This window comes from Phacochoerus africanus, chromosome 15 (genome assembly GCF_016906955.1).
Source record: "Phacochoerus africanus isolate WHEZ1 chromosome 15, ROS_Pafr_v1, whole genome shotgun sequence".
NCBI classification, from domain to species: Eukaryota; Metazoa; Chordata; class Mammalia; order Artiodactyla; family Suidae; genus Phacochoerus; species Phacochoerus africanus.
Genome location: NC_062558.1, coordinates 82,870,151 through 82,885,915, shown reverse-complemented (window position 1 = coordinate 82,885,915; position 15,765 = coordinate 82,870,151). Strand labels below are relative to the sequence as shown.

General features: G+C 50.2%; 1 protein-coding gene across 1 annotated transcript; it reads right to left on the bottom strand.

Moving 5' to 3' along the window:
* Positions 1-410: 410 nt before the first annotated feature.
* SFTPD (surfactant protein D) lies at positions 411-15,143 on the bottom strand. The gene is made up of 8 exons (XM_047762267.1): positions 15,097-15,143; positions 12,106-12,307; positions 5,073-5,189; positions 4,702-4,818; positions 4,285-4,401; positions 3,818-3,934; positions 3,110-3,193; positions 411-964 (listed from the first exon to the last, which is right to left on the bottom strand). Exons 2-8 carry the CDS (start codon positions 12,302-12,304, stop codon positions 579-581), a joined length of 1,137 nt encoding a protein of 378 aa, XP_047618223.1. The 5' UTR covers positions 12,305-12,307; positions 15,097-15,143; the 3' UTR covers positions 411-578.
* Between the last annotated feature and the right edge of the window lie 622 nt (positions 15,144-15,765).

Here is a 15,765-nt window from a genome sequence, read left to right as displayed (position 1 = left end):
TGGGTGCAGCCCTAAAAAAGACAAAAAGACAAAAAAAAATTAAAAAAAGTAAAGTCATCGTACAGAATGAGTTCAAGCATGGAGTGAGTATAAGGAGAGAAGGGAACCAGAGTTGAAGTTCCAGCGGTCCTCCATGGTGTGGTCCAGAAGAGGAGAAGAGGCCTGCAAAGGCAACTGATGCGGAGCAGCCAGGAGGATAAAAGATAGCAAGTGAGAGTGGTCGTCCTAGAAACCACAAAGAGGAAAAGGGAAGGAGGAGGGCATGATCCCCTGGGTTGACTGTGGCCGATAGCTGGAGGCAACGGAGGGCTGAGGCGGAGACCCTGGATTTTACAACAGGGAGGTCTCATTTTATCCCTCGCACTTAGGAAAGCGGGCTGGCCCCTCCTTCCTCTGACAGGTCTTCCCAGTGTGAGGCTAGTTTCGTACTTTATTCTGAGGGAGGCGTTCCATAGGCTCCCTACCTTCTGGCCTCGTCCCACGGCTCTGTGGAGAAGCCCTGGCCAGCAGAAGGTCACCTATTTATTGGGACGTTGGTAGCACACAGCTCTGGACACCGCCCCTCCCTCCCCAGGGGCTCAGAACTCGCAGATCACGAGGCGCAGTTCTCCGCAGGCCTTGTCATTCCATTTGCCATTGGGAAAGATCTCCACACAGTTCTCTGCTCCGCTGCTGCCGCCATTGTTGTTGGGCTCCCCAGGGGCCCAGTTGGCATAGACCAGGGGCTCCCCCGTGGGGTAGGTGAAATTGCCCTCCGTCTCGATGTCAGTCATGCTCAGGAAAGCAGCCTTGTTCTGAGCTGTGACCAGCTGGCTCAAGGCCTCGTTCTCAGTCTCAGAGCGTGGGGAGGCCATCTGTCCCCCGGCCTGTGTGCATACCTGCTGCGCATCCTGAAAAGTCTTTTCAAAGCCTCCCGTCTTGAAGATCTTCTCCCCGACACCTCGGCCATTGGGGAAGAGCTCCACTAGGAGAGAGGGAGAGTCAGGTTGGGGTTGTGGCAGGACCTAGAACTTTGTGCCCCAACCGGAGCCCCCAGCCTCCCACCCAGGGTATCAGCAGGTTCCAGAGCAGCCCTGGATCCGTGGTGTGCCCTGCGAGGGGTGCCCCGGTCTCCAGTTACAGTTCCCTGGAACTGAGGGAAGTTATATAAGAGGCCCAAAGTCACACAGCTGTCAAATATAGAGTTAGGATCAAACCTTGTTTGTTGTGACATCTAAGCGGAGATGTGCACTTTCCATTTCATCCCATATCATACATGGGCCAGAAGTGCTTTTTCAATCATTACGTAGGATTGGAATGACTTTGGCCAGAGAAATGACACCATGCAGCCTGGGGCAATTCTTGAGAGTGAAGAAAAAAGCCTGCAGGGCCCCCCACCTCCAAGCCTGGCTGGGGTCATAGGGTTGTCAGAGGCGGGGGAGAGGGGTGTCTCTGCTGCTTGAAGGGATGAAGGAAGAGGAGAGGGTGGAACATCTGAGGACAGCGGCGTACTCATCCCTACATTGCATGCAGCCCAGTGCTGGCCTCTTGACGTGGGTGATGCCCCAGCCAGTCAGCCTCCCTGGATGCTGGGCAAGGGATGAAGTCATCTGAGAGGTATGTTTGTGAGTAGGCGCAGGGGTGGGATCAGCACTGGAGAGAGCCCTGTTTGTGAGTCAGAAGGCCATGTGTTCAGCTCCCCTTTGGCAATGAGGGTCCAGGTGGGCAAGGGAAAGCCACTTCCCTTTTCAGGGTTTCCCAGTCCCTATTTCTAAAGCAGGGGTATGCTACACACGCCTGTGCGACGTGTCAATTATCTCTTTTTATTCCATCCCATCCCCATCCCTTTGACTTCTAGGCCCATGCATGGAAATCATCATGGCCCCAAGAGGTCTCATGGACTGGTTAGGAGTCCAGGCTGCACCCTGACCCACTGCCCCTCTCCTCTGAGTAGCTTCAACAAGGACTCAGGGGCCAGAATCTCCATGGAGTCAGGATGGCACCCAGAGCAGCTCTGGACCAGGTCAGTGCAAGTTCATATGCCATGATTGGGACATGTCTGGCTAGGCACACATGTGTATGCTTTGACATATCCATACATCCATCTGAAGGTGCATGAGTGTGAATATTTGTGTCACATATGTGTGTGTGTGCTCATGCATGTGGATGATGTGGAGTGAGGGTTGGTGTTTACACACACCTGTGGCAGGTATTTTTCCCATGTTCTCTTTTGTTTTCATTAGTGTGCATATGAGTGAGTGAAGACATATGCAGATATGTCTGAGGATGAAGGAAGACATGCCAAAGGCTGGAAGCTCATCCTTACTACCGAGGTATTTAGTTGGCTTGCGTCCTTAGGACTCACCCATCAGGCCCCTTTATGCTTATTCCTTCAGAAAACTCTTCTTTTGGATCAATGAGTTTTGATGAATGACATGGACTCAACTGATGTTGGTGAGAGCAGAGAGGTAGGAGGGGCAGTTGGGGACTGAGATGGAGAGTCCCAGAGGCACAGGGCACTCAGGTGTGTGCTCTTAGAGGCCTCTGCTTCCTTAGGATTCCCATATTAGGGAAGAATCTCTGCTTTGAGCACTTAGGGATGTGCAGGGAGGGTCCAGCACTGGCCCTGCCAGACCCAGGAGCATCTTTAGAGTAAGATACTCAGTAGCCATACACCAAGGTCAGACCCCCACCAGCCTTGAACCCCACAGGCAGCATCCCAGCCCCTGCTCTCTGGATAGCGCCTGGGTTCTCTGCTGCCTTGGGGGTGCAGCTGCATCTCTGGGCACTTGCACACCTGGCCCCACAGTGGGAAGGAATGCATCCTGGGCTGGGTATCCCTTGTCTATCATTGGGACCTGCCAGGGTAGGAAGGGGCAAAAGTCTGCCAAACTGGTGATAAGGACTATATCCTCCTCCTGTCCCTTGCATCTATTTGCAGCTCCTGCAGTACATGGCTGCACTGCTCCGTCCCAGCTCTATCCTCACCCCGCTCCCTGCCCCAGTTTCAGTCCAATGGTCCCAGCTAAGTCCAATTTTAGACCCAAGCCCAGCCAACTCCAAATCAAGACCTCACCCAGTCTGAGGCCTACCCTTGGTGCCTGGCCCAGGTTCAGGTCCAGGAACTCACCTTTCTTATACTGAGAGAAGGCCTTCTGGAGGCGTTGTACCTGCCCCTGTAAGGTCTCCACCTGTTGCCTCAGAGCAGTGATGCCTGCAGGTGAAAGAGGCAAGTGAAGACTAGTCCAACACAGCCTGGGATCTGCTCAGAGCCTGGCCTCAAGGGAAGGGTGCCCAGTTGCAAGCACATATTGGGGGTGGGGGAAAAGGACTGGGATGGACCCCAGGAAGCCTGCATCTGCTGATACAGCTGGCTCCTTCTGCCCAGGGGATTTTCTGTGGTTCTCCTGTGAACAAAAGGTCTCCTGAGTAGGTCCCTGCACCTCACTGACCCTGAACCACATGACATTTTAATTTCAAATTCTAACCATCTGAGAGCACTTCCTTTTTGTGAGGAGAGGAGTACATGTAGCTCAAGTCCTTCCCATCCACTGGGTTATTTGAAGTTCAAAGCGATCTGATGCATTGGGAAGGGAGGTGTGTTTTTCCCAAAAATTAGATGGAAAACCTGCTCAGGTTGCCCTCCAGCGAGTAGCAGAGGCTAGGACCAGGGCCCACGTTACCTTCCAGTTGGTCAGCCTTTCCTGCTTCTCACACACTTCCTGTAACTAGTGGGAACATCTGAGAAGAGGGGCTGAGTGGAAAAGGGCCTCCCCCAGCCTTCCCTCCCCGCCTGTGCCCTAGTGGGGGCTCCCAGAGCTAGGGGACACTGCCTTACCTGGGAGTCCACTCTCTCCCTTTGCTCCTCTTTCTCCAGGAGGACCTCTGTCCCCTTTCAGTCCTGGGGGACCCCTGGCACCTGAAGGGCCCTGAGGGCCCGTGGCTCCAGCAGGCCCTGGGATCAAAGAAGAAGAGTTGGGTGAGTTCTGTACACACTTTCCAGCATTTTCACCTTCCCAGTATCTGGACTGTCTTACTGTGCAGCAGTACACCCTCCCCATAGACATAGGTCCCTCTGTTCCCAGAGCTCAGCCTTTCATCCTGGACACCAACTGTCCCTGTCACCCAACAACCAACCTTCCCTGGAGTGTAGACCGTCCCTGCTGCCCACGCTGCCCTCCCTAGAGACAGACAGTTCCCAGTGCCCCACACCTGCTGCCCCCCCAGGAAAGCTAATCCTGACCAGATGGATGGCCATGGTGGGCATAGGAGAACAGGAGTCCAGCCCCAACTTCCATTGCTCACCTGCTGCCCCAGCACTTCCGGGGGCTCCACGCTCACCGGGGGCACCTCTCTCTCCTTTAAGACCTGCAGGGCCTCTTGCCCCTGTAGAGCCCTGCATGCCCAGGGCACCCACTTCTCCTGAGGAAGGAACAAATTGAGATGACCACGGCTAAGAGTGCCTTCATCACACACCATTACCAGACTTTTCGCCCACAGCTCCGAGGTGAGAGGGCAAACTGGGAGACTGTGCTCCTTACTGCCCGGCCTCCTCTGGGGAGGGGGAGGGGAAGTGTGGGGGGAGGGGCCCCGGCCAGGCCTGCCTGATACGGATGGTCTGGGCTTTTCCAGGCACTTTGTGTATACTTTAGGTCCCATCACTCACTGCCACTGTCATCCCCCCTTCCTCCCTCCCAGACCCACCACATACCAACCACCTACCTTTGGGCCCAGTCTCTCCTTTGGGGCCTGGTGTGCCTGGAGGTCCTATGTTCCCCTGCTGCCCTGGGGGACCCTCTTTTCCGGCTGGACCAGGTATACCTGGAGGTCCTGGAGGCCCTGGGGAAGAGGACCAGCCCCCTCAGTGACACTAAACTTCCTTGGAAGTGGGAGCACATGAACGATGAGGGCAATACCAGAAATCAGAGAGGCAGCTTCTAAAGATGATGGCCAACAGTTGTTCTAGTCTTCCCTGAAATAACCCAGTGCCACCTTGAGAATGACCTTCCTTCTTCCTGGGATGAAGTCTACTGGCATGTCCTAGTGGCAGCACACCACTTGCAGACATCTGCATTCCAAGCCCAGCTGCTCACCGCATGGTCCAATGTCTCCCTTTGCTCCGGGTTCTCCAGTAGAGCCACTGTCCCCTTTGGGCCCAACTGGGCCAGCCAGTCCAGGCATCCCCGCTCGCCCTACAGCTCCTGGCAAACCTGTAGCAGCAGAAGAAATGGGCAAAAAACTGGCCCCGAGCCCAAAAGAGCCAGCTGCCTGCAGGGTCAGGCCTCTGGTATTCCTTCAGGGTTTTACAGGGTATAAACATTCCTTCTTTACACTTAGTCCAGTGGTGACCTAAGAATGAAGGGCCTCATCCTCACTTTACAGGTGAAGAAAGAGACTTGCCAGGGTTGAAGGCAGATTCAAAGCAAGACCCGTCTGACTTTCCATGCAATGCACCTTCCCCTGCCCCATGGCTACAGTGTGCAGGGCAAGCAGTCTGTTGGCATTTACCTTTGATCATGGACTCCTTGCCCTCCCCTTCCCAGAACCAAAGTTTATATCAGAAATGACACTTGATACTAATCATCAGGAATATGCAAATCAAAACCACAATGAGATACCACCTCATACCAGTCAGAATGGCTTTAAAAACAAGACAACAAATAAGTGTTGGTAAGGTTGTAGAGAAAAGGGAACCCTCATGCATTGTTAGTGGGAACGTAAATTGGTACAGCCACTAGGAAAACAGTATGGAGGTCCCTCAAAAAAAAATTTTAAATGGAACTACCCTATGATCCAGCAGTTTCAATTCTGGGCATTTCATTGAAGAAAATGAAAACATTAACTCGAAAAGATATATGCACCCCCATGTTCATTGCAGCATTGTTTATGGTAGCCAAGACATGGAGGCAGCTAAGAGCCTACGTATCTGTTGATGGATGAATGGATGGAGAAAATGCAGGGTGTATATGCAATGGGATATTATCCAGCCATAAGAAAAAATGAAATCTTGCCATTTGCAACAGCATAGGTGGACTTTGAGGGTCTCATGCCAAGTAAAATAAGTCAGAAAAAGACAGCATATGAGCTCACTTGTATGTGGAAACTAAGAAAACAAAACCAATGTACTCATAGATATAGAGAACAGATTGGTGGTTGCTAGAGGTAGAGTTGGGGAGTGGGCAGAATGGGTAAAGGTGGTAAAAAAAGTACAGACTTCCACTTATAAAATAAATAAGTCCTGGGAATATAATCTATAGAAAGGTTACTATAAATGCTGTTACATGCTTGAAAGTTACTCAGTGAGTAGATCTTAAAATTTCTCATCAGACACACACAGATTGTAACTGGGTGTTGATGGAGGTTGACAAGACTTATTGTGATGATCATTTCACAATATATAAAAATATAAAATCATTACGGTGTAGACTTGAAACTAATATATATCAATTATATTTTAATAAGAAGAAAAGAAAAAGCTATATACTATGCTCTTAAAGCTAAGAAAATAGACCAAATTATTATCTAATACATCAAGTGATAAAAGCATGTCATAAATATGACATTCAATATGATTCTGTTTCATAGATATGTGCATTCATGTGTAGGGTGTGCACATGTAATACACGTCAGAAAAGTCACAAAAACAGTGTATGCAAAAGTGTTAACAGTTGCTTTTCTAAGTGGCACAGTTATGGTAATTTTTATTTTCTTCTTCTTTCTTTTTTTTTTTTGGCCACACTTGCAGCATATGGAAGTTCCTAGGCCCAGGATCGAATCCTAGACTCAGCTGCAACCTACACCACAACTGTGGTAACGCAGGATACTTAACCATGGCTTAGGGCTGGGATCTCCATGGAGACAAGCCAAATGGATCATTAACCCACTGGACCACAGCAGAAACTCCTCAGTTTTAAGAATTTTACACGCAGTTCTGTGATTGGTTATTCTTTCTTTTATTGAGCTGAAATTCAAAAAAATTAATCTTTTAAAGTAGGCAATTAGGTGGCATTAGCACATTCATGACATTGTGCAACTACCACCTCTATTTATTTCAAAAATATCTCATCAACTCAAAAGAAAACCGCATACCCATTCATCACTTCCTCCCTGCCACGTCCTAGGCCTGGCTTTCTGTCTCTAACCTATTCTGGATGTATTTTTTATTTTCTTTTATTTTTTGGTCTTTTGTCTTTTTAGGGCTGCACCCACAGTGTATGGAAGTTTCCAGGCTAGTGGTCAAATTGGAGCTGCACCTGCCAGCCTACACCACAGCCATAGCAATGCAGGATCTGAGCTGCATCTGCAACTTACACCACAGCTCATGGCAATGCTGGATCCTTAACCCAGTGAGTGAGGCCCGGGGTGGAACCCACACCTTCATGGTTACTAGTCGGTTCTGCTACGTCACAATGGGAACTCCTGGATGTATTTTTTATTCAAGTACAGTGAATTTACAATGTCGTGTTGGTTGCAAGTGTATAGCAAAGTGATTCAGTTACACATATATTCCTATATATGTATTCTTTATCAGATTCTTTTCCATTATAGGTTATTACAAGATATTGAGTATAGGAGTTGTGCCTCAGTGGGTTACAAACTCGACTAGTGTCTATGAGGATGTGGGTTCAATCCCTGGCCTCACTCAGTGGATTAAGGATCCGGTGTTGCCCTGAGCTGTGTGTAGGTCGCAGACGTGGCTCAGATCCTGAGTTGCTGTGGTTGTAGATGTGCCAGTGGCTGCAGCTCAGATTCCACCCCTGTCCTGGCAACTTCCATATGCCACAAGTGTGGCCCTAAAAAGCAAAAACAAACAAACAAACAAACAAAAACTTCCCTGTGCTATATAGTAGGTCCTTATTGTTAACCTATTTTATATATAGCGATGTGTATATATTAACCCCAAACTCCTAATTTTTCTCTCCTCCCCCTATTCTAGATATTTTATATAAATTCATATAATATATGACCTTTCGTATCTGGTTTTTCAACTCAGAATGACGTTCTTGAGACTCGTCCAATTTGTAGCACATCTCAGTATTTCACTCCTTTGTGTGGCTGAGCAATGGTCTATTGTGTGGCTCCAACCCATTTTGTTTATCCAGCCACCAGCTGATGGACATTTGGGTTGTTTCTATCTTTTGGCTGTTGTGAATAAAGCATTCATGTGCCAAAAGACAAGAAAAGAAATGACATCTGTCAGGTCCTGCTAACTGGTTCATTTACTTCTTTGTTTCTTTCCTCATTATTTCCTGTATTTGTTCACAAAGAAACTCTGTGTGGAACATACTTAGCCCGGGGGAAGATGTAAATGTTAGCACCAGACCCTGGTCTGCAGGGGATTTGTAATCAAAGCTGAAACTGTGAGGCATGGGTAACAGGAAGGAAGATAATCCTCGCCCATCATAGCACCACCCACCCCAGCACACACGTACCTGGAGGAAAGGGTTCTTCAAGGGTGAAGAGGATTGAGAGAGCCTTGGAGAGAAGGTGATGTTTCAGATTTGGAAACTGCTCCCTCAGGGCAGGAGGAGCCAGGCCTGCCTGGAGCAAGAATATGCTGGGGGTGGGGGCTGGGTACATTTGATGGGTGGCTGCGAGGCTCTATGCAGGACATTGGGTCCTGCTTTTACTTACAATCCTCACTAGGGATGAAAAGGAAGCATGGAGGATGGGCCCCACATCCCAGATCCTAGAGTGCACCATGCTCAGCTAGGGACGCTCTGGCCCCAGGTTGAGCATCTCTTGAGTGTCCCCCATCTGGAATGATAACAGGGAGATGGGCCAAGGGAAAAAAACATTCCTTAGAAGAGAGCCTTAGGAGTTCCTGTTGTGGCTCAGTGGTTAACAAATCCAACTGGGAACCGTGAGGTTGCAGGTTCGATCCCTGGTCTCGCTCAGTAGGTTAAGTATCCGGCGTTGCCATGAGCTGTGGTGTAGGTCGCAGACAAGGCTCGGATCCTATGTTGCTGTGGCTCTGGTATAGGCTGGAGGCTACAGCTCTGCTTAGACCCCTAGCCTGGCAATCTCCATATTCCATGGGTGCGGCCCTAGAAAAGGCAAAAAGACCAAAAAAAAAAAAAAAGAGAGAGAGAGAGAGAGCCTGAGAGGGTGCCCATCCTTGGTGCACAAACCATGGAAGCCATGAGAACACTGAGGTGGAGGAGGGGCCAACCTTTTCAGCAGCAAACACCATGCCCCCAAAGCACTCATTTTGCATCCCAGCATCCCCCAAATGCCTCAGCCCATGTCTTCCTGCTACCCAAAGTGAAGCCTTATGGACCAGCAATTTGGCCAGGCTTAAGCACCCTACAATTCCTCCTCTCCTGGCGTTCATTCATCCCACAGGTATTCACTGAGCTGCTACTAGGTACAAGGCCCTGTACTAAATGCTGGTATGTAGTATTGAAAGAAACAGACCAAAAAAATCAAATCCCTTCCTCAGGGAGCTTAACCTCAACTGTATAGAAATAGATAATCAAAATCAAAATGTACAATATATGGTGGTTTTTTAGATCAGAATAAGTGCCACAGAGGAAAAACAAAGCATCGAGAGTACTGGCAGGGATGTCTTCTAAGGATGGTCAGAGAAGGACTCTGTGGGAGTTCTGGTTGTGGCTCAGTGGGTTACAAACCCAACTAGCATCCATGAGGACGAGGGTTCAATCCCTGACCTTGCTCAGTGGGTTAAGGATCTGGCGTTGCCTTGAGCTGTGGTGTGGGTCACAGATGCGGCTTGGATTCTGAGTTGCTATGGCTGTGTGTGGCCAGCAGCTATAGCTCCAATTTGACCCCTAGCCTGGAAACTTCCATATGCTGTGGGTTCGGCCCTAGAAAGCAAAACAAACAAAAAAACACCAGAGAAGGGCTCTGTGAGTAAAGCCATGAAGGAAAGAAGAGTGAACCAGGGGGATGTGTGTGGAAAGAGCAAGGACAGGGTCCTGGGAGGCAGGGGGCTGAGGGTGCTTAGAGACCAGCTAGGAGCCAGTGAGGTCAGAGCCCAGGGAGCCTGGGAGGTGGAGAAGAAAGTGAGGCCACAGAGGTCAGCAGGGTGGAGAGTGACCTAGGGGACTGCCCAGGGGTGAGGTTTTATTCTAAAGGAGATGCATGCCCCTGGAGGGACCCCCCCCTCCCTGAAATATAGCCTCCCCAGCAGGGGTAGGGTCTTATCGGCCTAGCATGATATGCCACTGTGGCCCAGCTCCACCCTCCACCTCTGCTCGAGAGTCTCTCCTCTCACCCCCACCTTGTCCTTTACAGCAAGTTCTTGGGACCATGTGCATCAGAATCTGCCGGGGAGGTTGTCCCAAGTGCAGACTTTGGCCCCACCCAGACCTACTTGGTTCAGGATTCTGAGGATGCTCCAAGGTCTCCAGGAAATTCTCAGCCCCAGAATGGTTGAGTGACTAAAGTGCCTGGAATTGAGGAGCCAGAGTGGAGCAAAGCATTGCAGTGTTTGCTCTCCAAGCACCAACCTGAGGCCAAGCTTGGAATGCACTAGAAAGGGGGCTCTCAGCCACACATCATGCTGCTCAGAGGGCTACTGTAGGAAAGGCTTCAACCCAGGGCCCCTCTGATGGAAGCTAGAGAAAGCTGGGATTCTCTAAGAGAGCTGGTACCTTGAATACCACCCCTCTCCTGAGTTCACTTCCAGGCAGCCTTCCCCTAACCCCAGTCCCTTCACTTTGGGAACGACTTTCTGTCTATAAAGGACAGACAGATACTTGTTTGTCCCTTACCCTTCAAAGCCTGGGGAATGCTACCTATTCTTTCCCACGTAAATGTTGTTTCCTTCCTTCTCAACCAAAATGCAAACTCCAGAATATGAAGACCACAACTGATCCCTCCATAGCCCTAGCCCAGTGCCATCATGGTCCCTTCGTCCTTTTGGGTGGTTCACTGAATTATTACTTCTTAACAATATAAGACCCAGATCCTCCCCTGTGGTGCAGTATTTCTCTAATGATTCCCTTAATAATCAGTGCCTTTGGAAACCTCAGGAGAATTCACCTAATTGATACAGCAAGGAGATGCAACTTTATTCTGAAGACTCAACAAAAAATGAAGCCTTGGCTCAATTACTTGTTACTGTGTGGTGATATTATACCCATCTACAAATGAGCAGACTGAGACTCAAAGGTACTGAGGGGCTTGTCCCGGGGTGGGGTGTGTGGGGAGGGGGAGGTCCCTACTGTGGAGATGGAGCTAGCAGTCAAGCACAGATGCATCTGATGCAGAAGCCCAAGTCCATTTCACCTTCCAGATTGGGTGTCTTTTTTTTTTTTCTTTTTAGGGACACACCTGCGGCATATGGAATTTCCCAGGCTAGGGGTTGAATCAGAGCTACAGCAACACCAGATCCAAGGCACGTCTGTGACTTACACCACATCTCCTGACAATGCTGGATTCCCCAACCCACTGAGCGAAACCAGGGATGGAACCCTTGTCCTCATGGATAATAGGTTTGTTACCGCTGAGCCACAATGGAAATTCCCCAGACTGGGTGTCATTTCGCATCTCTCTGTCATAATTTTCTTAGCTATCAGACAAGGTTAATACATCCCTTGTAGACTTTTGGTAACTACTCAAGTGAACATCCAAGCACAGGGCTGGACAAAGGCATGTGAGCTCCTCTTCCTTCTCTCCTTAATGTATTTAGGGAAAATCCTTTTGATCAGGCCTGAATATGGGACCACAGACCCTCATCCCTTCCCACCCTTCATGGAATAGATTTAACTAAATATTTAAAATATTTAACACTCTGCAGAGGCACCATTTACTCAGAATGAACAATGGTTAAGTGCTGGAGCAGGTTCTAGAGGTGCCCAAATACCAGTCATTTACTTACTGTTTGCTCATTCTTGGAGTGGGTAGAGTCAGAAGACCCTAGAGGAGGAATCAGGGCAGGTGGTGATGGAGGGAGGCACTTGGGGGCTCGGGGCAGCCTGTCTTTGCCAAGCCAACCAGCCAAGCCATGTTTTGGGTGGGCTGAATATCTGGGAGAAACCCACCTCCTTGGGAAGAAGACCATCGCCAAAGTTTCCACAGCAGAATTCTCAGTTTCTGGGTTGGTTACAATTCCAGCGCCCACCCCTCTCCACCAAGACAAGCCCGTGGGCCCAGCTGTACCTGGATCCCCCTTCTCGCCCCGAGGGCCCTCTCTCCCATCCCGACCATCACGACCAGGCAGGCCATTCTCCATGGGGCTACACATGACCAGGGCGCAGGCGTTGGCCACTGCTCTCTGGGAATAGGTCTTCATTTCTGCTCCCAGTGACCTCGGGGGCTGTGTGAGCAGGATCAGCACGGAGAGAGGGAGGAGAAGCATGTCCTAGGCAGGTGAACAGAAAGAAAGAGGAGGTGCTCTTGGTCCTAGCACACGGATGAGGGTGTGGTCCAGCTCCTGGAGGTCAGGAGAAGCCCCTCCCTCAGCTCTTCTCCCCATCTCTGGGACCAAGAGCAGCAGCGCTCTGGAGGCAGTTTAGGGACAAGGTGGCAATAAGTTCTGGCCCGGGAAGGCATGAGTTAACCAGCTGGATCTCTGACATGGGCTGCCAACAGCAGCCACCTATTCTCAAATACTCTGTATCACCCCTTTTTGTGACTCCCCTTGGGCACTGCCAAGGGCACCGTGGCTAGAAAGTAGAATTCCTCACTGAGGCCATTTGTCACCTCAGGAAGGACTCACCAAGGGCCCTTAGGCAGCACCTTTCCCCTCTCCAGACTTCCTCTCCCTTTCTGATCCATTAAGGTGATTGGCTCAGCTCCAACAAGGCAGAATCATTTCCTCTCTCTTGCTGCCTTGGATGGACTAGTCGTGGTCGTCTGCGCTGCTGTCTGAAAAGCAGCCAGAGACCTGCATGCTTGGTGAAATATGTCCTGGGCACCAGATGGGTGTATGGCTTCATGTTTGTCAGGAGACTTGCCATTTCTGGGCTAGACACTCTCCATGAGGAAAGTCCCAGAGAGAACCCAGGCGAAAGTTCTCAGAGACACTAAATTAGTGGCTGGAGAGACTGTGGGACACCTAGAGCCCTGCTCAGACCTCCTGAGAGAACTTGGAACAGGGGCCCCTTGTGGAGGAAGGGGACACAAGATATGGGCCCAGTCAGAGGAAGGCTAATTCTGAAGGGCAAAAAAGAGCAGATGTCCCACAGGGTATCTGGTTACCATCTGAAAGGAACTTAGGAACGAAGTGAGATTAGGGGGGTGTTCAGGACAGGGGTCACTCCCACTACGGAGCTTCCTTCCTCTCTTGGAGAGAAACAGTAAAGTTATGAGCAGAAAAGGCTCATAGGAGTTGGAAGCTGGTAACAAAGCCCGCGAGGGACCTGCCAAGGGGAGGAGAGTCACCAGGCTGGCTGAAGTGGTGGGAGGGGAGGGGCTTCTTAGCCAGAGAAGTGCTCCTTCCCTGAACTGCCAATTCATTGCTGTGGATGAGCCCTATTGTGCACTAGCCTCTATCGGTTTTTTTGTTTTTTGTTTTTTTTTTTTTTGGTCTTTTTTGCCTTTTTCTAGGGCCGCTCCCATGGCACATGGAGGTTCCCAGGCTAGGGGTCTAATCAGAGCTGTAGCCGCCGGCCTACACCAGAGCCACAGCAACTTGGGATCCGAGCCATGTCTGCAACCTACACCACAGCTCACAGCAACACCAAATCCTCAACCCACTGAGCAAGGCCAGGGGTCGAACTTGCAACCTCATGGTTCCTAGTCGGATTCGTTAACCCCTAAGCCATGACGGGAACTCCCCTCTATGGCTTTTTAAATTTAATTTCTTTTTTTGGTGGGGGGGCACCTGCAGCATATGGAAGTTCCTGGGCTAGGGGTTGAATCGGAGTTGTAGCTGCAGGCCTGCACCACAACCACAGCAGCGCCAGATCAAGCTGCAAGTCTGGATCCTTAATCCACTGAGTAAGGCCAGGGATCAAACCCACATCTTCATGGATACTATGTCAGGTTCTTAACCTGGGGAGAAACAATGGGAACTCTGTCTTTCACTTCTTTTGGCTGCCCTGTGGCATATGGAATTCCCAGGCCAGGGCTCGGACCCAGCTGCAGTTGAGACATAAGCTGTAAATGTGGCAGCACCATATCCTTAACACACGGTGCTGGGCTGGGGCTCAAACCTGGGTCTCAGTGCTCACCAGATGCCGCTGATCCCATACCACAGCAGGAGCTCCTGTCTTCACTTTTGAATGCACCACTTCCTCAGGGATCCTGGGAGTCTCTACAAATACCCAGGTGGGTTCTCAGGCCAGCTGCAGTTGCCTCATTGTACTTGTGGCAGAAGCTCAGTCATGGTACCAAAAGACCCAGGCCAGCACCAGGACATTTGACCTCTGACCTCAACACTGGGGCCCGAAAAGCAAAAGGTATTCTGCCCAATGGCTCAAGATGGGAGGGAACGTACCATCACCCACCGTAGCAGGAAGGGCCTTGGAGAGAGAAAACTTACAGGTTTTCAGACCAAAGATTCAGATGAGGCATCTTACCTGGGACAACAGAGAGAATGGGAAGATCCATAGCCCCTTCAATATACATGATGTTCTGTTTATACCAAACTTTCAGGTTAAGATTTTATTGGGGAAAAAACCAACGACCCCTCTGAAAATTGGTCGAAAAATCAGTGACCTAGTCCAGAAAGTTTTTTAAGTAAAGATTTGAGGCTGAGGGAAGCAATGTTTATCCATACCTCACGGTCGTTAGATACCGGGATGGACTTAGAACTGACAGAGGGACACCTGGTCTGTTTCTCGGCTACTACTCTCTCTGAAGAAATCAGGGATGGAGAGGAGCCAAGAGGAAGATGAATTGCATTTTCCACGGGGGCTTCCAACAATGGCATCTGAGGTCTGGCTGGGTATCATACCCAATTCACCTACCCTCTCCCAGACCAAGAAACAAATCTCCCCCTGAGTTAAGAGAGCAGAGTGTGGGGCAGAAGAGTGCTCCTTATTACCCCACTGTGCCCCCCACCTCCAACACCCACCCTCCTAGGCCAGAACAGCTCCACAGACCCTGTCTTCCTCAACACTGGTAGGATAAGCCACCCATAGAGGCAGGGAGCTACTCACTGGACATCAGGAGAACAAAAGGAGATGCAAGACCAGAAACACTCACAGTTGCGTCCTCTAGAGCTCCAGAATCTCCAGGCAAACTAAAGTTTTCTGGGCAGGCACTGGCTATTTATGACTGCCCTGTAACCTGGGCCTCCCAGCCCCAGTTTCCTGAGAACCCTCTTCAAGAAGTAGATAGAGCAGTTTTCTTCCTTGTTGACTCATTCGATCACCTGCATTCTGGACACCTGCCACTGATGTTCATAACACTACACGCCCTGTGGCTGCCCTGTGGCATATGGAATTCCCAGGCCAGGGCTCGGACCCAGCTGCAGTTGAGACATAAGCTGTAAATGTGGCAGCACCTCAGTCCATGCTCTCATCTGCATCTCATTGCAACCCTTGGAGTTAAGTGGCAGCAACAGTGTCTGTATTCTACAGATGTCCAGGAATTCAAGGTCCAGAGAAGACCAGCCAGTTGCACACTGACCTACAACTATTGCAAAAGCAACCTGCATCTGCAGAATCCAAGAGCCAGCACCTACTGTGCCCACTTCTCTTCCCCCTTCACCTCAACATTACTGCCTAGATATTAGGAAAGAGCTGGGAGATCCTTGGTATATCTGAGTGGGAGTAGCCTTGTAGAGGAAGTGCTAGGTAGCAGCCTGGGGTGGGGGCAGCGGTTGGAGGAGCTGCCACCTAGCAGAGGTCACTCTTTTGCTCTCTGCTCTGG

Coding starts and splice junctions, on each gene's coding strand:
- SFTPD (XM_047762267.1), bottom strand. CDS start 12,304: ATGCTTCTCCTCCCTCTCTCCGTGCTGATCCTGCTCACACAGCCCCCG. Junction 3,935..4,284: donor CGGAAGTGCTGGGGCAGCAG/GTGAGCAATGGA, acceptor CTTTGATCCCAG/GGCCTGCTGGAGCCACGGGC. Junction 3,194..3,817: donor GGGAGAGAGTGGACTCCCAG/GTAAGGCAGTGT, acceptor TTTCACCTGCAG/GCATCACTGCTCTGAGGCAA.